At 39.0% G+C, this 19,993-nt stretch overlaps 1 protein-coding gene across 1 annotated transcript in view; it reads left to right on the plus strand.

Annotated features, from left to right (window-relative positions):
• The window catches only part of LOC133527030 (ras-specific guanine nucleotide-releasing factor 1-like), a 105,374-nt gene that overhangs the window by 1,422 nt on the left and 83,959 nt on the right, over positions 1 to 19,993 (plus strand). Inside the window, exons 2-3 of the mRNA XM_061863917.1 lie at positions 8,722 to 8,818; positions 11,046 to 11,114. Of these exons, the coding sequence (XP_061719901.1) occupies positions 8,726 to 8,818; positions 11,046 to 11,114 (162 nt within the window). The 5' untranslated portion in view covers positions 8,722 to 8,725. The remainder of the gene's footprint in view (positions 1 to 8,721; positions 8,819 to 11,045; positions 11,115 to 19,993) is intronic.

Below are 19,993 nucleotides of genomic sequence, written 5' to 3' on the forward strand. Positions count from 1 at the left end.
GACCGTATTTCGATTTTTTTCGAAAATTATTTTTTCTGCTTTAAACTGAGGTTTAAAAAACACATATATGAAAGATAAAATTCTTACTGGACCTCTCAGTGGTGCAGTCCTACCCTTTTTTTTTTCCTAGGGGGGAAAATGCATTCCGCATACCACCCGGGTGCGGGGGGTGACCCGAGTGGTTATGTGGGACTCCCGTCTAGGCTAATGAGGCCCACGGTATACCCACTAAAAATCCCCATATGCCACCTCGCCGCCTTATTGGTGGGGTTACGGGAACACTTGCGTACTCATCTGCGACCCCACCGGCGGCAGCCGCCCGCGAGCGGCTCCTTCGCGAATGCCCGAAGGCCCTTCACGCTAGGCGCGCCAGATGGTTCGACGCGCCTTCCTCCTCGGCCTCCGTCCAGCAGTGTAGCGGACCCCCCCGAGCCCGCCACAAGGAGGCCACGGGCGCCAGAAAACTCCCCAGCGCCCGGCGGCAGATGAGGTCCATGGTTCTGCCGCAAACCACAACTCGGCTGCAGAGGACAGGGAGAACGGCACACCGTAACACCGACACTCCTCTTCCTCTGCAGCCCCACCAACGCCGCTACAGCGGAACGGCCCCGCCAAGGTCGCAGGGGATAGGGAGAGTGGCGCATCGTGATACCATCACGCCTCTTCCCCTGCGATCCCACCTCGGCCGTCGAGGATAGGGAGAACGGCTAACCGCAATACCGACACTCCTCTTCCTCGACGGTCCACCTCCAACGCGTCACAAGCGGGCTTATCAAGCCCACTTGGAGCGTCCTCCTCGGGCCAGCCAGCACCTCAAACAGGCCGGCCCTGGTTGCCTCTTCGCTTCACCGTGGGAGACCAAGCCACGGCTACTAAGCCCCTCCACCACGACAAGGTGGGCAACCCTCGGGGGGGTGCAGTCCTAACCTAACCCAACCTTGCGACTATGAAGCAACAGCAAATTTATTGTTAAACAAAAAAAATTCAACAAATAGGCCACAAAATACAAATTATAAATTTGGAATCAATAAAATATTAGATACTTCATTAGAGATGTATACAGTCTCTAAATGCAATAAGGTCTCAAAGAAAGGTTTTATTTTTCCATGGATTAACAGGGATTTTAGGATTTTATGGTGAAAATTCTCATCTACAAAGATAAACTTTTAAGAATAGAATAGAATAGAATAATTTTTATTCGTAAAAAGAAACAAGATACATTACATTACATAATATAACAAAAACAAAGAAAGTATAAAGTGCTACGAAATGGCCTCATCTCAGCATGTTGCTGGTGGCTTCCAGCGCTGATCTTCCGATGAGACCATCAAGTGAGAAAAATCACGAAAGGTAACAGACAAGAAGGAGAAAGACATAAAATAATATAGAGTGAACAAATTGGAGATTATTCATATATGAAGCATCGTAAACATAACACTGTACCGGTCCGGTCCAACCATACCTTGGCTGAACATTACAGCTGCATACGCAACAAGCGCCAACAGGAAAAAAGCGCGGGAAACGTGAAACGCGGCGGTCTAGTTTTTTGTTTCTCGTACATTATTTTTATTGTAATATCAGGAAATCGGCAATTTGTATATAATTTTTCACATATTTTGTATATATTCTTTTATTTGTATATATAATTAGTGGATTTCTTCATAGTTGGTAAGTTTTTTCTAGTAAATTTTCTATGGGGGACGACGATCCTCCTGATCCTGGAGGTGGAAACCTCCAGGTCGGATGTAATGTGACCGTTGATTCGGCAATGGATACTGACACTTCTGTGGGTAGCAGGAGTGAACGTAAAAGAAATAAAGTACAAAAAAGATGCAAAAATTGCAATAAAAAAAGAAGGAAAAATAATGGCGGGGAATATTCGTGCGATTGCCAGGAAAACATACAAAACTCCCAAGCTCTTTCGAGTTCTAGCACGCAGCCTACCATAATCCCCTCTGACAATTTAAATACAAATATAAACAATAGCGCTATTAGCACCAAGGTTGGTAGGAACTTATTTTCAAATTCAGATGTTGCACCCTTTATGGTTCACGTCCAACTCAAACAGACTGAAGCAAGCTCATCTCTGCACCCGGTATCTTTTGGGAAATTCCTCGTCAAAAAGGCCTTCAGAAACATTATTAACGGAAGTGTTAAGCGCATTGGCAGAACTCGCATAGCAATGTCATTCTCAAATTATTTAGATGCAAATTTATTTGTAACTGACCCGTGTCTCGAGTTAGAGAATCTTACTGCATACATACCGTCTTTTTCTGTGACCCGTATGGGTTTGGTTCGCGGCATTCCTGCACAGTGGTCGGATGAAGAAATTTTGTCAAACATTTCCGTGCCCATTGGGTGTGGAAATGTTCTTAAAGTGCGGCGCTTAAACCATAGAGTTACGGTTAATGGTTCTGTTTCGTGGCAACCCTCTGAAACAGTTGTTTTAACTTTTGATGGCCAAGTTTTACCAAAACGGGTATTTTCGTGCTACAACTCACTGACTGTTGAATTGTATATTTTCCCCACAATTCAGTGTTATAATTGCACTAAATTCGGACACACCAAAACTAATTGCAGATCAAAACCAAAGTGTTTTAAGTGTGGTCAAATGCATTCCGGTCATACCTGTTCAGTGGAGGAAGAAGATGCCATTTGCTGCTTATGCAATGGTTTTCATTTCGCCACGAACAGGGCTTGCCCGGAGCATAAGAGACAGAAGGATATTAAAATAACTATGGCCAATAATTGTATTTCCTACGGCGAAGCTGTCAAACTACATCCTGCAGTTTCTAAATCATTCGCCGATGTCCTTCTGACACAACCACAGTTACAGTCCCAGCCAAATTTACATCACAGAGTCCATAATTCAGCCCCGAGCACAACCATGCAGTCCCATAGTTACAAAAAAAACAACTTTTTTGAAGCCACGTCCAGTAAGAAAGACCATTACAGGGTATGATGTAGCAGCTCATAATGCGCTAGTTAATGAGTATACCATTCCATCTCCTCCAAATGGCTGTGCACTACAGCAAGATTCTCGCAAAGAGAATACATCAGTAGCTGACGAAATTCAAGCCCTAATTAATCATTTATCTCAGCCCAATGTAAAACTACCGTCCCACGTTGCCCCCATGCTTGATGTACTTGTTACAACTATTAAAAATAATGGCCACAATTATTCAGTGGAATTGCAGAAGCATAATAAATAAAAAGCAAGATCTAATACATTTATTAAACAAATTTCAACCTTTTGTTTTTGCCCTCTCTGAGACATGGCTAAAGCCTGGAGCTCTTCTTAGAGCTACTGGATATTCATGTCTCAGAGAGGACCGTCCTGGCGGATGGGGCGGTGTAGCTCTACTCGTCAGGAATTCCATTTCATTTTCACCTTATAATCTTCCATCCCATAGCGATGATTTTTCAATTGTTGCTGCCATTGTAAATAACATCTGTATCATTTCTGTATATATACCTCATCCATCATCATCCATTTTTGATGAGCTTGAACAAATAATTTCTTCTCTCCCTAGGCCCGTGTTAATTTTAGGAGACTTTAACTCGCATCACCAGTTTTGGGGTTGTTCATCATCTAATTATAATGGAGATCGTCTCATACATATCTTAGACAAACACAACCTTTGTGTTTTAAACACTGGCTCTCCAACCCGCCGAACAGCGCCAACAGAGTCAATTAGCGCTATTGATTTATCTATTTGTTCGGTCGATCTTGCATCCTCTCTCTCTTGGCATACCTTAGATTCAACATATGGGAGTGATCACTACCCTATTATTATTACATTTCCATCTTCCATTCCTCCATCTCCAAAACCTAGCCCTAGGCTTAAGTATAATTTAAGTAATGTTGATTGGAAATTTTTCAAAAGCCGCGTAGAGGAGAAATTGTTGTGTTTGCCCACTATAGATGCTAGTAATGTAGTTAGCTGCTCAGTTGCCTTAGCCCAGACGATTACCGAAGCAGCTGATGAAATTTTCCCTGTAAAAAACAGTGTATCAGGTAAAATACCTTCTCCTCCTTGGTGGGATGATGATTGTTCTCAAGCAATCAGAAACCGCAAGGAGGCAGAGAGAAGTTATCGTCATTCGATGACAAATGAAAATTTCGAGATATATATACAAGTTGCTCGTGAGACTAAAAAATTACTGCGCAAAAAAAAGTTCGAAGGCTGGAGACGATTTTGTTCATCTCTTAGTCCTAACGTGAAACCATCCATAGTATGGAATAATATTAAAAGATTCAGACATGCTTTCAATGAGCCATCTAGACAGACACTTCCTCCTAACCTTGCTAATCAGTTCATGGACAAATTAGCACCAGCATCAGTCCCCGAAGAACATGTTTTCCACCCCGCTGCCTTTTCATTTGACTCTTCCTATTATACTGTATTTAATGGGCCTTTTAAAATAGAAGAGTTAAAAGGTATACTAAGTAGTTTAAGAGATACTTCACCTGGGGATGATGGAGTCCCATATTCCTTTTTAGCAAATGCTAGTGATGGTATTCTCTCTTATTATCTGAATATAATAAATTTTGTCATCCAATCTGGTACAGTCCCGGATTCTTGGAGATCTCAAATAGTTATTCCTATATTAAAACCCAACAAACAAGCAACAGATGTTTCTTCTTATCGTCCAATTGCCCTTTCTTCAGTATTTGTTAAAGTAGCAGAACATTTGATTAAAAACAGATTAGAATATTTTGTAGAAAAAAACCAATTACTTTCTCATAGTCAGTTTGGATTCCGAAAAGGTAGATCTACCTATGATAGTTTGGGTATATTAGTTGCAGAAATTAGATTTGCATTTTCTAGAAATGAGTCTGTAGTAGCTGCTTTTCTTGATATAAGTGCCGCTTATGATAATGTTTTAGTCTCAGTATTACAAGCAAAACTTCATAGATTAGCTGTACCAATAATGTTAAGCAATTTTATAATAAATCTTTTATCAGAAAGGTCCATTAGCCTTCTTATAGATGACAACAATAGGATTTCCCGTTTAGTTTGGAGAGGTCTTCCACAAGGTTCCGTATTAAGTCCATTGCTATATAATATCTACACATCCGATTTAGAGTCATCCTTAAATGGCACTGTCAGAATTTTGCAATATGCTGATGATTTATTATTATATTCACCAAACCTTTCTATTGAACAGGCCAGTAGATCCATTACTTGTTCTTTGGGTTTATTGAAGTTATGGTTAGATTCAAATGGTCTGGAACTCTCAGTTCCTAAAAGTGTTGTAGTTTTGTTTACTAGAAAACTGTTTCCTCCTCCAATCAATGTGCAATTTAATAACTGCTCCATTCCCATTAAAGATAAAACCAAGTTCCTAGGTGTTATTTTAGATAATAAATTAACAGGTCTTCCACATTGTGATTACATAGTTTCTAAATGTGAAAAAAATATTAATATCCTTAGGTGCGTTTCAGGAGTTTGGTGGGGTTCACATCCTCTTTGCATAAAATTAATGTATAATGCCTTGATAAGAAGTATTCTAGATTATGGAACATTTTTGTTAGAGCCAGGATTTGTAGCAGGCTTCCAAAAATTAGATCGTATTCAATCAAAAGCCCTGAGAATGATATGCGGTGCCATGAATTCAAGCCCTATCAATGCTATGCAAGTTGAGTGTGCTGAGCCTCCACTCCATTTACGACGCCAATATCTTTGTGATAGGTTTATTTTCCGCTGCTCCCAATTTTCTAATCATCAACTCTGGGTTATCTTGTCTAACCTCCTGCTTCAAATAACTACTTCTAACTACTGGAAGCACAAGAGTCCTCCATGTTTGATTAAAAGTTTTCAAAAACTTAAATCTATTTCAGCTCCCACTGTTAGCTCTTCAACACTTCCCATTTTCCAGTATGAATATGAATCTGTAATACTTGATCCTCCAGTTCTCCTTAATATCGGCATTTCTAAGAATGATGTTGAACAAAATCAACAATTCCTGGGATTCATTGGAACAGATGGCCTAGCTGCTGATCATATATACACAGATGCTTCTAAGATGTCTGACAATGGGTGTGTTGGCATTGGTGTACTTCACACCCAGTCTAATATTTACCAAAAAATAAAGTTGCCTCCAGAATCCTCTGTGTACAGTGGCGAGTGCTTTGGAATTCTGAAAGCAATAGAATTCATCATTATAATGCATCTTAAAAAAACTATTATTTTCTCAGATTCTCTAAGTTCACTTCAGGCAATAGCTAAATTTCCTTTCAAATCTAAATCTAATAACCCAATTATTTATCAAATCCGTAGCCAACTGTTAAAATGTCGTCTTAAAGGGTATTCGGTTTCCATTGCCTGGATCCCTGGACACAGAGGTATTAAAGGCAATGAAAGGGTGGATGACTTAGCTCGAGATGCCATTAGTTCTGGGGACATGTTTCCGTTTAGGAATGTTGCTGAAGACCTGTTGGCACTGCCTAAATTATATCTAAGAATGGAATGGACAAAATTATGGGCATCTGGTGCGGGTGCCGCTGCGTTACATTATCGTAGCATACAAACAACAATTCCTGCCAAACCTTGGTTTGCTAAAATCTCTTTGCCAAAGCCTGCAACTAGTATGTTGATTCGTATGAGATTGGGCCACGTATGTACACCGGAACACCTGAAACTACAAAATCGTGTGGCCAGTTCTGCATGTATTTGTGGAACTGATCCCGCTGATCTTAATCATATCTTTTTTTCTCGTAATTGTAACCTATATGACCGTTCTATATTATTAAGACAGCTGTCAGATTTAAAAGTTCCGTTTCCCACATCTATTACAACACTCCTGTATATTAATGATTCATCTCCATATATATTTAAATCATTGTATTCATTTATTTCACGTCACAACATTAAACTTTAAATTATTTGAATTAACCTTTTCCTGATCCTTTTCCAAAATTCCGTCCTACCCGTTTTAATGTAATCCTTAATTCCGTTTCCCCGTTTTACTCGTCTGGCTGAATGCGCCAGGAGCGCGAAGCCATTAAAAAAAAAAAAAAAAAAAAAAAAAGCGCCAACAGTAGCTACACGAACTAAAAGGCAATGCCAGACCAGACCAATATCGAGCGTCCATTAAATCAATTTTACAAGATTTGATATTATTACCACTCATACTAACACATAAGCAAGCGAGAGATATTGAACTACGAGTGTAGCGAATGGTTCGAAAAGTGAAATAGTAACCGCTGTGAGGGTGTCAAAGCACGACAGTTAAACTTTACTAACTAGTAAAACACAATTTTTTTCATTTCATTTTTTCGCGAGTGACACCGCTGAACTAGTACCTTTCTAAGTGCCCGTAAGGCCTGTCCTTAGATATATGTCAATGCCTCATACTATAATTCGTAAACCCGCTATGTGCACCGCACCAGCCAGGCGACGCACTTAACATCTTTAATTTGACGTCGTTTAATGTCTGCATTTAAATGTTTTAAACCTGAAAAGTTCTGGGGGGAAATATATGAGATTACTATCTTAGTTCGTAGCACAATTTGGACAAAAAAGCAATTACTACGATCTTTGAAAAGTCGCTTCTCAAAGAAACCCGTCGCTGGTCTGAGCAATTTGCCCGGCAAACATTAAACTTTCTCAAAGAACTCAAAGTTGGCTCGTAACATCGGCGGTTTAAGACGACGCATTATAAATTTTGTAGTCAGAATCTTAATTTATCTCAACAATCACATACTCATGAAAGTATTGTTTGGTGAACTGGTAATTCATGGTATCGACTTCATTTCTATAGTTGCCGTTACACGCCTATTTTTAAACAGACATCTTCATTGCACAGGCAATTACGACCGATTCAAGCCTCTAAATTTTCCAAGTGGAATCAATCAGTTTAAACACATACTTTAATTCTGTAGTTGTGATTATTCGATTAATTCTTGTTTTTTACTTTAAACGGTAAAACCCGTTTTGCCGCATACAACCTTATATTAGAATAAATAAGCTAGTGCAACAGCAAATCCACTGCGCGCCAAGTATCTCAGTGAGCGCGGGTTTTGGGAAGCTAGCAAGCAAGCTAGAGCCGCATTTTTAGATTTTATTGTTTAACGATGCATCATCTTAAATACAAGATTTTAAGAGGATAGAGGGCGACCGCTTTTCTTTGCAAATGCAGTTGCCATTTCCTCACGCATAGCAAGAATAGAAAATGGCAGACTAGAGCAGTGCTGGAGATTGGTAAATTAAGTGATTCCATTGGTTTTTAACAAACACATCGCTCGTTACAGATAGTCGCACACCTCTGGTGAAAATGCAGCATTAAGTTCTACTAGATACCGAAATAAAATTAAGATATTCGTTGGGCTAAGATGGTCGGCTTTTTATCATCTGTCATCATGCCTGTCACGTTCTAACAAGTATGTAAGTGCGAAAGTGACGCATGACATGACAAGTGATAAAAATGCGACCATTAGGGCTAAGATGGTCAGCTCATCATCATTTGTCACCATGCCTGTCACGTTCTAACAAGTATGTAAGCGCGAAACTGACGGGGATAGTGACAAGTGATAAAAATGGAACCATGCTGACACCGAAAGATACAGATCAAACGATAGATAATTAAAAATATATTCATTAGCCAAATATAATTATAGCCAGCGAAAATTATTCATGTCGAGAAATGATCGATTTTTTCATTCACTGTTTTTTTTTTGTAGGCGTTAAATAATTATTTTATCCCATTTGTCCTCAGATCCATGATGCTGAGCCCTAAGATCCAGCGCTCCATCCGCGTAAACGATGGCCAGCTCATCGCTCTCTCTGAGCGGGCCCAGTACGACCACATACAGGTAATGTGGACTATTTGTCCTCAGATCTAGGCTGCAACCTGAGTATACTTACAACCAACTTTAACCAAGAGAGAATCTTGCTCTGAAGTTGCCCAACAGGGGAAGTACCTTACAGAAAACCATAGCCATAATATAGTCCTCCTCATCGTTTTCGATGACGGCGACCCTAAATAAACACATTATGGACGTTGTCTAGCATGAGCCCTAATGTGGCTGGCCAGGCCGAACTTGCTCTTAAATACTCTATTGCACGCGTGACAATAAAAAATAGCCAGTTCCATTATAGCACTGCTATATACTCTGTAGGTGTGCAGTCTCGTATTTCTGATAGTAAGGTTTCCAGCGCTTCCAAGGAGAAACCCTCATAGATATATCACGGAAACATTTCAAATAAATGTATGAGCTAAGAGTCTAAATTTAGGATACGTTTAAATAATTGTTTTCCTACTCCTCTACTGTTATCTGTCATTTATGCATTCATTAACACGAATATAAGAACATACATAAAAGGTTTCAAGAAAAGTCTATATTGTCTTTTCCTCATAAAAGCTCTTGTGCTTTTAATCGTTATAACGTTACTGCGATTAATGGCTACCAACCTAACAAAACCAAAACGAATACCTACAGTTTTAAACTAAGTGCATTGCTGCCAGCTTACAAAATATTCATTTGGTTGCATAGTAAAAATAATTACTTCATAAGTCAGAAACACGCTTGTGACACCCGTAATATAGCAACACCCATAGACTACGAAGACCGCTTAGCGTTGCTTGTTAGTCTCCGTAGGCTACGGTGGCCAAAATTGAGAAAAAACTGTCCAAAAATGTAATTTAGCAAGTAGCAAGTACCAGGGCCTCATGAGTTACGAGAAGGTGTCGCTGACCGGCCGGCCGCGGCCCGGGGCGGGCCGGGCGCGTATCAAGGTATGCTCGCGCGTCTTGGCTATATACTTTTGCTTTGTTTACCTAAATTAAGATTTATTTTTGTTGACTCGTAGGAAAAATATTGTATGCAACGTTGTATAAGTAGGCCAAAAAATGCTCGTGGCGTATTCCTTTACAATGTTCGCCTACACCTTCGGCTCCGGCTCACATTGTAACTCACGCCACTCGCCTTTTTTGACCCTTCTTATACAACTGTTGCATAAAATACTATTATAAATAAAATCATTTAGTTCAGATTTTATAGATTTTGTAAGTTAATCTAAGCTAAATATCTAATAACTGATGTTACGTCACAGACCACGAATCCCATGCCTACAACTAAAAAACCAATGAGATCTACAGTGTGTCCCTAGCCATTGGACAAAGCCGAAATGTACATATGTATTAGGGTATTTAGAGCCAGTGTACAAAGTATCATAACAACCAGTGTAGCGGTTTCGAAGAAATTAACAAATTACCAGTTTTTACTTAGGAGCAGTCTGTATGTGTTAGTAGCTCCTAAGGTAATATCCTCAAAGAATAGTATGGAACCATCTTCGACTTTTTTTATTATCTTTTTTATTTATGACACTATATAAGCTTCTGACTTTTGAAAAATGTCATCATTATCAAATATTTCGAACAAATTGTCAAAAACACTGCCAAAGATTAACACAGTGTGTTTCTTTTTGTTGTCGATTATTGCAAATAACTTTTGTTCCAATTTTTTTTTTTTTATCTTTTGTTCCTCCTACCGTGGGATTTCAGGGTTTGTCCAATGGCTAAGGTCACCCTGTATAGTAAACTAGCGCCTAGCGACCCGCCCCAGCTTTGCACGGGGGCCTTCACAAATTATACACTTAAACCTTCACCTCAACTCAACCTCAAAAATCACTCTATTGATGGGTGAAGACCGCATGAAAATCCGTTCAGTAGTTTTTGAGTTTATCGCGAACATACATACATACATTACATACAAACAGACCGACGAGGCGGAGGAGTGGATGAGATGGTTTGATGTTGGCATAGGCAGTACTCAACTGCGTTTCTTTTCTACAGTCAGCTTTCAAGCACTAACGATCACGAAGCAAAGCCGCGGACGGACGGACATGGCGAAACTATAAGGGTTTCTTTTCTAGGTGACTTCTTCCTAATCGTATCCTCATGGCTGAAGGACGTGACGACTGTAAACACTCTTCACCAGTGCTCTCCAAGCCGCTCTATTGGGCCCAGTGTATGCTAGCCTGTAGGGTTTCGTCGGTGACTACGGTCAACTGATCATTAACAGCTTTCTTTTGTTTCAGGCTGGGTACCTTCACAAACGGAGCTCCGATAACACAAAATGGCAGCTCCGATGGTTCGTGCTTTACCAGGTACGTTTTCATTAAGTAACTGCAGCAGTATTCTAGATAGCACGACATTACTGCTGCAGTAAGGCTGCCTGTCCATGCCGGTGTAGTTAAAATCCAAGGTATCTTTCCTGTTCCTTAAGACAGGTAGTTTTATAATAAAAAATCGGCCAAGAGCATGTCGGGCCATGCTCAGAGTAGGGTTCCGTAGTTACTCTTCCGTCACAATAAGCTAAACTGGAGCTTAAAGTATGGTAGATTGTTAACCAAGGGATGAACTGTGGGTGTACGTCTTTTTACTATGAAGGGGAAACTTTTTGCGATAACTCAATAACAGCTAAACTGATTATATCCGCTATAGTTTTCATTTAATGTCTTTCATAAGCTCTACTTCGAAGATTTTTTTCATATTTTTTGGACCTATAGTTCAAAACTTAGAGGCCCCGGGGACACATTTTTTTTCTTTCGGAGGAATTATCTCCGAATATATTCACTTTATCAAGAAATGTTTGTTGAAAACCCCTATTCGTTTTGAAAGACCTTTCCAACTATATCCCACACTGTAGGGTTGAAGCAAAAAAAAAATGTTCACCCCCACTTTACGTGTAGGGGAGGTACCCTAAAAAAAATTTTAGATTTTATTGTACGACTTTGTCGGCTTTATTTATTTATATATTCATGCCAAATTTCAGGTTTCTAGCACTAACGACCACGGAGCAAAGCCTCGGACAGACAGACAGACAGACAGACGGACATGGCGAAACTATAAGGGTTCCTAGTTGACTACGGAACCCTAAAAAGGAGCGCGAACCTGTATTTTGGTAAAAATGCTTGTTACTAAATAAATAATTTTTCCCATTTTCATTTTAATTTTTCACCTTTAATCGCTAAATTAACACATTGAATGCCAGGAACGCTCGGCGGGTTTTCTGTTTGTAATCGATTTCCTCTACAAAGCAGGAAAACACTGGGATCGGTGATGAGCGTAGCGCTATAAATAAATAATTGCATGCTGCGATTTCGGGGTTGGTCCCATAGTAAAAGTTGTTCAGTATGACCTATGTATTACAAATGACTAAATAATAAAAACGAAATGATAAGGACGTTCGAAAACTGTTGCCCTGGTATCAGAAGAAAAAGACGCTCTGCCTCCTAGGTGCACCTATTTTTGACAACTCTGTTCCAGAATTTATCAACAAAAATATTGACCATTTTCACTCCTTCTCGAATCGCCTGCAAAAAAATAATACTCTAATTATGGCCATGTTTATTTTGCGACACTGTCATTTTGTTCCAAAATTTATAAGCCGGCTAACTAAAGCGGTAATAACTAAATGAAATATGTACAATAAAATAAACTAATATCTGTCAGTACGCGACTCTACTCCAAAACAATAAAATATCGTCACTGGCCTTAACGTTCTTGAATCTTCATCGAACCAAACGATGAATACTGGCAGCAGGTGCTACTGAAGGCTACGCGGGCCCACCAGGCGCAAGCTGATGAAAACTTCAGCAGCGATTGTCAAGAAATAAGTAGTCTTCAATTTTAGATAAGAAGAAAGGGTTGCAACAATCGTGCGTTCTTAAATTTCGGGTCGGAACCTAACCCAAGCCTCATTCTGTTACAAGAACCAGTGACGTACAAATAAGACTTGGATTAGGTTAAAACACAAGCAGAACTTAAACTATTTTACATTATATACAATCTTTACCTGCGTTAGAGGCAGCCCATTAAGTAAGAAATCTTTTTTTTTAATACCAATACAGCGCTTAAGCTTTATTAACATTAGATAAATGTAATTTTTTTTTTTTTTTTTTTTTTTTTTTTTTTTTTTTTTTTTTTTTTTATTGGCTATCGCCACGATGGCATTTGCCAGCATCACATCAATATAGTTCCCCATAAAACGGGATTGCGAATTTAGCACGAAAGTAATTTGATTTACAGTTCATTGCCATGTTACAGTATGTATGTCACTTTATTGCACATAAACAGGTTAGCATAAAACAGACAAAACAAAACAAAAAAAATGTTATGTACATAGGCGAACTTATCCCTAAAGGGTTCCAGCTAACCTTTGAGAATTTACCTACGCTATGCGCTGTAGCTCCTCCTTCCTTCTTTAGTTTGGTGCCATACAATAAAATAATAAATAGTATATATCCATGGGACACTCGCCATACAAAAGAGCCCATTGTCCATTCCTTTTTTTTAGTGAAATACTTGTTTTTTTAATACTACGTCGGTGGCAAACAAGCATACGGCTCGCCTGATGGTAAGCAGTCTCCGTAGCCTATGTAAACCTGCAACACCAGAGGAGTTACATGCGCGTTGCCGACCCAAACCCCCCCCCCCCCCATCCCCCTCGTTGAGCTGAGCTCTGATGATTGCGTTGAGTTGATAATATAATTTGGACACAGATCGAAATGCTAACATTTCGGTCAATAAATTATCGTAAAAAAAAAAACTATAATATATATACACCGTGGGCCAATTAAACCCGACAGATTTCACAGGTGTATTCTTGACCGCATTTAGAGACTAAAATGTCATACAATGTTTTCTGAAATCGGTCTTGTTTAAGAGATAATGACAATTTCTGTGAAAATTTGTTTCTTTTATAACTTAGTCAAAAACGCCTTTTTAGCTGTGACGCTGCCACTATGTGACTTGGTTTAGACATACCTACTGACAGATATTAAAGTTTTAAAGTAAACTCGCAATTTTCGTCTGTAAATAAAAAAAAACTTATTCTTTGTAATGTTTTTTTTTTTCACCAAGGTGTAAAAATAAATAACGTGTCGTGTGCAGAAAACGCAAAAGGAAAATTTTTTTTTCGGCAAGAAAAATTTTTTTTTGGCGAATTTGGCCAAAACTCATATAACGTTTTTTGCTCCTTATGACCTCAGGAATGCGTGGTTAAAATCTGTCGGGTTTAATTAGCCCACGGTATAGACGATCGCCAGTGTTCATTTGAAACAGCCAAATAGCCAATAGTCTTTTCAAAGACCGATGTACAAATTGTGCAATATTCATTGCCAGGTACTGTACAGAATTTCCACCTGTTCTCGTGAGCTATGAATGTATTTACGATAACACATACAGCATTTCCTCCGCTTTGATCTCGGTAAAGGCAGACAGCGCCATACGGAGTAAACTTAAAAGAAAACGGACAAGTTAGAGTCGAATATTATAAACTAGGTTCTCCAAATCTGCAGTGCTTAGGACATAAATGGATATATGTTTTCATTTTTACCACACCAGCTCGTCAACGTTCTCTTTCATCATCTTCTACATATAGTATTTTTGATGACATGCCACATTAAATGCAATGCGACGAGTAAGGACGCGCCGCAACGCAACGCAACGCACCAATGTGGCCAGAAGGCCTACCGCGAACCACGTTCGACGTACTGCCTCTCTGTTGCACTTGTAGATTCGTACGTAAGTGTGACAGGAAGGCAACACATCGAACATGGTTCGCGGTAAGCCCTCTGGCCCTTACCGCTAGGCCACCAGTGCTGAGGGCCTACCGCGAACCACGTTCGACGTGTTGCCTCCCTATCACACTTACGTGAGAATTTACAAGAGCGACAGAGAGGCAACACGTCGAACGTGGTTCGCGGTAGGTCCTCTGTTCGCAAAGGCGCCAAGAGCACCTTTATAACGGGGAATAAAGGTTTTTTTTCTTTGTAAACTTTGGAGAAATATGTATTTTACCCACAATAGTGGCATGGTCATAGTCATTTTATGCAAATTTTGAGTTGTTTCCACATGTTCGTTAGTAGAATTGACTGATTGAATAAAGTATAAATATTTATAAACGTTTGGAGTTGTAATGTTTTATTTACGGTTACTATATTACTCGCACCACTAAAAAAACTTACTGCTACTACTCACTACTATTGACCTTTCTTTTCCCGTAGTCATTAAAAAATAGGAAATCAAAAAAAAAACCATTCATTTAAATATACCAAAGGAACCCTGAACTAGAGTATGGAAAACGCTGAAAACGCACGAGGCTTAAGACAATATGAGTTCACGTCTCGTATTTATTCCTATAGATTTTTGTTTGAACGCAGGGCTGTCAATGAGTAAGTAAATATGTGACATTATCTATGAAAAGGGACCTTATTGTCGATGGCGTTTACGCCGCACTGCGTAACGCGGCGTTGTTTATAATATGGGAGCATCGTTGATAATGGTGTAAGCGCCACCGACAATAAGGTCCCTTTTCATAGATAATGTCACATATTATTTTTTTGTGCACAATAAAAAAAAATTTTTTGTTTTTTGTATCCCAATGATGGACAAAGTCCTCCTCTTCCACTTTTTCTTCCAGGCATCTCGGTCTATGGCAATATTAGGCCTGCTGTGCTTCGAGGCTTCGAGGTCTGTTTTGACGCGGCGTTATGTTGGGTGTCCACACAGTAGTTTTCTTATATTACAAGGCGTTTTCAGCGTCGGTGGCGTCTCAGGTTCATAATTGTTTAAGTTTAGGATTTAAGTCAAATGCCGCCAGCATCCTTGGTACAATGCCTCAAGGGCCTATTTTAGATATAAGCTAGTTATAGTAATCATCTGTATATATCCATTATGTATATTGTTATTATCAAAATTAGTCAAATTTGGTATCAAATTCAAGTAAATTAAAGATGTAGATTGCCCATACAAACCTCGTTTTTCACTTATAAGAGAATTTTTGAGATAAAACTATCCCATATTCTTCTTAGGGACTCAAACTATCTCTCTACCAAATGTTAATTACTCGTAAATTGGATCAGCGATTTTATCGATTTTTCCATAAATTAATTTCGGTATGCCCGATTTATACGAAAACAATACCAAACTTGGCCCAGTACTTTGAATGATATAGATATCAAGATAAAGTTGAAAGTTGCATCTTAAAACATGCATCAAAAATCTTGGTGGCTCCACTTATTTAATCCATCCTTGGATCATAAATCATAAGGACCAATCCAGCCAAAGGAAATATTTTGTTCACGCAACGCCCTATATGAACTGCACCTTCGACTATAGGTACCATAACACTTAAGAAAGTTTCAGCATAAACCAACAAAAATATTAAATTTAAATACACATTTTCTTACGTGATAATTTATAAACCAGAAATATTTCAACTATTTTCGAAATTTTAAAAAATGCAGTTGCCAGCCCTAGTTTAGATTATATAGGTACTTATGTACGTATTGTGTAGGATTCCGATACGAGGAAAATAAGACGAATAAATCAAGAGAAGCTTTCATATCCGGTGGGAAAAATAAGTGGGAGTTATATTGAATGAAGCAAAGAAAATCATTATAAGTAGTAGCACCTTTATCTTATACCTTTAAACGAGCAATTCTTGTATATATATATATATGTATATATATTTCCGGGATCTCGGAAACGGCTCTAACGATTTTGCTGAAATTTGGTATATGGGGGTTTTTGGGGGTAAACAATCGATCTAGATTAGTCTTATATTTGGGAAAACGCGTGTTTTCGAGTTTTCATGCGTTTTTCTTTCGACGCAGAATATGGTCGCTAATTTCATGTTGCCGGCCACTGTCCGTCTGCTCCAGTGGGTTAAGACGCGGACGGCTAGAAACGAGCGTTACGGGTTCGAATCTCGCCCGGTGATTAACTTTTTTTTTATATGTTCAAGTTTATATATAATTTTTTAATTTTTATTGTTTTAGACAAGTTTAATTTAGTAAAAAAATGTAGTTAAGATTATCACCTATACATCACCACATTACAATAAATAGTTATAAGTTATAACCGAGCAAAGCTCGGTCGCCCAGGTACTCTTATACTTTTAAACGAGCAATTCTTGTATATATATTTCTGTGATCTCGGAAACAGCTCTAACGATTTGGCTGAAATTTGGTATATGGGGTTTTTTGGGGGTATACAATCGATCTAGATTAGTCTTATGTTTGGGAAAACGCGTGTTTTTGAGTTTTCATGCGTTTTTCTTTCGACGCAGAATATGGTCGCTAATTTCGTATTGCTGGCCACTGTCCGTTTGGTCCAGCGGGTTACGAGGACGGCTAGAAACGTGTTCAAGTTTATATATTTTTTTTAATTTTTATTGTTTTAGACAAGTTTCATTTAGTAAAAAAATGTAAGTAGTTAAGATTATCACCTATACACCACCATATTACAATAAATAGTTATAACCGAGCATGTCGCCCAGGTACTGAATTTTAATGTGTGTTAAGGTGACGCATCGTTAAACAATATATAGTAGATAAGTGTGAATATGCCAAATCTTTAAGATGTTTATTGGGAAGTGAAATTTGGCGAAAAGTATTTTGGCCAAACGGAAGTACACCATATAAAAGGCATGTCAATTTGTATCTTTCAACTTGTTTCTAAGTTAGAATACTGATTATTTATTCAGTATACATAATTAAGTACAATATGTAATACTAATGTATTCAAAACATATATATCGCTGACCTAAAAAGAGAGACCACTTTATGATTTAAAACTTTTTTATTCTAAAAGCGACTTAATGGCGACATTTTCTGCATAATCGTTCGCAAATTGTTTTGCGCCACAGACCGTAAATGAACTAGATGCCGCAGGCATGAAAACCAAGCGTGTCCATTTTTACCTTTATTTTACCTAATACCATATCGGTGACAAACAAGCATACGGCCTACCTGATGGCAAGCGGTCACCTTAGCCTATAGACACCAGCAATTCCATGTAATAACATGTGCGTTGCGGACAATTGTTGTTAAGTTACCTTCTATGATGTACGTGATTTTTTTGAATCAATAGCCTAGTTGTCTTATTAGTTAATGCATTCCCCCCACTCTTTATGAAACGTAAAAATAATTTGTTAGTATCTAAGAGGAGAAGAGAGTATAGAGTATACGAATCCACCTACATTTTACAAGCTTTTATTTAACTTGCCCTGTTAGTATGTATGTTAGATAGTGTGGGTCAAATCTTGAAAGTGTAGGTCAAAATTTTACCCACTTCCCGATTTATGATTGAGCTGAAATTTTGTAAACATATAAATCGAATGCAATATTATGATGATATAGAACTAATCTGATGATGGAAACAGGAGGGTGCCCATGGGAACTCTGTGATAAAACAACGCAAACCAGTCGTGTTTGGGGTTGTTGTCTCGATGAGTACCTATTAGTTGCCTGGAAAAAAGGACAGTTAGTGATAAAAGCTTGCATGTGCCCCAAAACAACAACATTACAACACAACAACAACACACACACACGTGACATTTTCAATACAAGTAGAGTAAGTTTCAAAAAACAAATCCTTGAAATACTAGGTGAGACAACTTAGTGTCTTCGTACAATTTGTATCATTGCCATCTAGTCGCTAGAGCGCGTTAAGTTTAGCATAGTTTACTGTAGCATTACCTTACCTATATTATATATAGTTCTTAGTGAGAGCGTTTTTAGGAGGTAGGTGCACGTCTATTGCAATGTATAACTTATCACTTATACTATTATTGTACTTGCTTCTGTTGTTTCTCCAATAAAATAAAATAAATAAAATAAAAATTTAATTTTTGCCAAACATTTCATTACTAGTTTTGTTGACTTTAAGAATTTAAAGTCATAATAAAGTAGTGACTGAATTTGGAAAAACGTCCAAATTTTGTCGCTTGCGATAAGGGCGCCTTGTTAGGTTATTCGTATAAAGATACAAGCAAATCTTGTCCTTATGGCAAGTAACAAAGTGGGACGTTTTGCCGGTTTCAGTCACAATTACATACTAGGTTAATGTGGCCAAATCCGTCTGCGGCACATTCCGTATCTACATGAGCGCTTTTTTACAAGCTTTTATTTAATTTCAATGTATGAACCTAACTATGGACATAACACACTAAATAAACACCTAGACAATATGGATAAACAGACAGCCCCATATGCATTCTGTGCATAGAAGAAGAGGAACCAACAAAACACATTCTTCTAGACTGCAAACAGGCAGAAGTATACAGTAGCAAATACCAAGGGACTCCGCGCGCAGTAAAAGAGGCAGTAAGCAAACTGAAAACATTGCTAGGTTTCGTGGAGGAGCTGGGGTGGTTAGAGTAGTGTTACCTCGTTCCTCGCAAAATAGGCGTAATGGTTGTCGACTTGCGAAAATGCCCAGAAGCACTAACTAACTCATCCTCCTCATAGCGTTTGTCCCGTACTGTGACGGGGTCCGCTTTCCTACTTTTATCCTTCTATTTCGCTCTATCCTGGACGTCGTTTTCCGATAACCCACAGGCGTTTAAGTCTTTGGCGATGATTTTGCGCCTCCGCTGCCTTGGTTTGCCCCTCCTGTTTGGGCTTGGTAAGGCAAAGCTAAAGGCGTCTGGCGGCCTTCTTTTGACATGCCCAAACCACCTCAGCCAACTTTCTTGGAGCTTATCAGCACACTAGAAGCACTACCTAACTAACGAGTCAAATCTTGTAAGTAAAATTTGACCCACTTCCCGGTTAAGTCGGGTGACAATACATTATTATGGTACCTCGTTCCAAGGTGTTTCGGTCACACGATATAAAGCTTTCTACTAAAATAGCTATTGTCCTGCCGAATCTTTTGTATGCCTCAGAAACGTGGTGCCTGTATCGTAAGCATATTCGCTCATTAGACAGCTTCCATCTGAGATGCCTTCGCGAAATTATGGGCGTCCATTGGTCTGACCGTGTTAGAAACACGGAGATCCTTAGGCGTGCCGATGTCGCTGGAATGTCCCAACATAACAACGTCTCCCGCATATCCCAAGACCGAGTCGCGAAACGCATCTTCTACTGCGAACTGCAAGATGGAAAGCGCAAACAAGGCGGCCAATTCTTGCGGTTCAAAGATGTGTTGAAACGGCGTATGAAGAGAGCTTATATAGAGCCAACGAAGTGGGAGA

Source organism: Cydia pomonella, chromosome 17 (assembly GCF_033807575.1).
Source record: "Cydia pomonella isolate Wapato2018A chromosome 17, ilCydPomo1, whole genome shotgun sequence".
In the NCBI taxonomy this organism is placed as follows: Eukaryota; Metazoa; Arthropoda; class Insecta; order Lepidoptera; family Tortricidae; genus Cydia; species Cydia pomonella.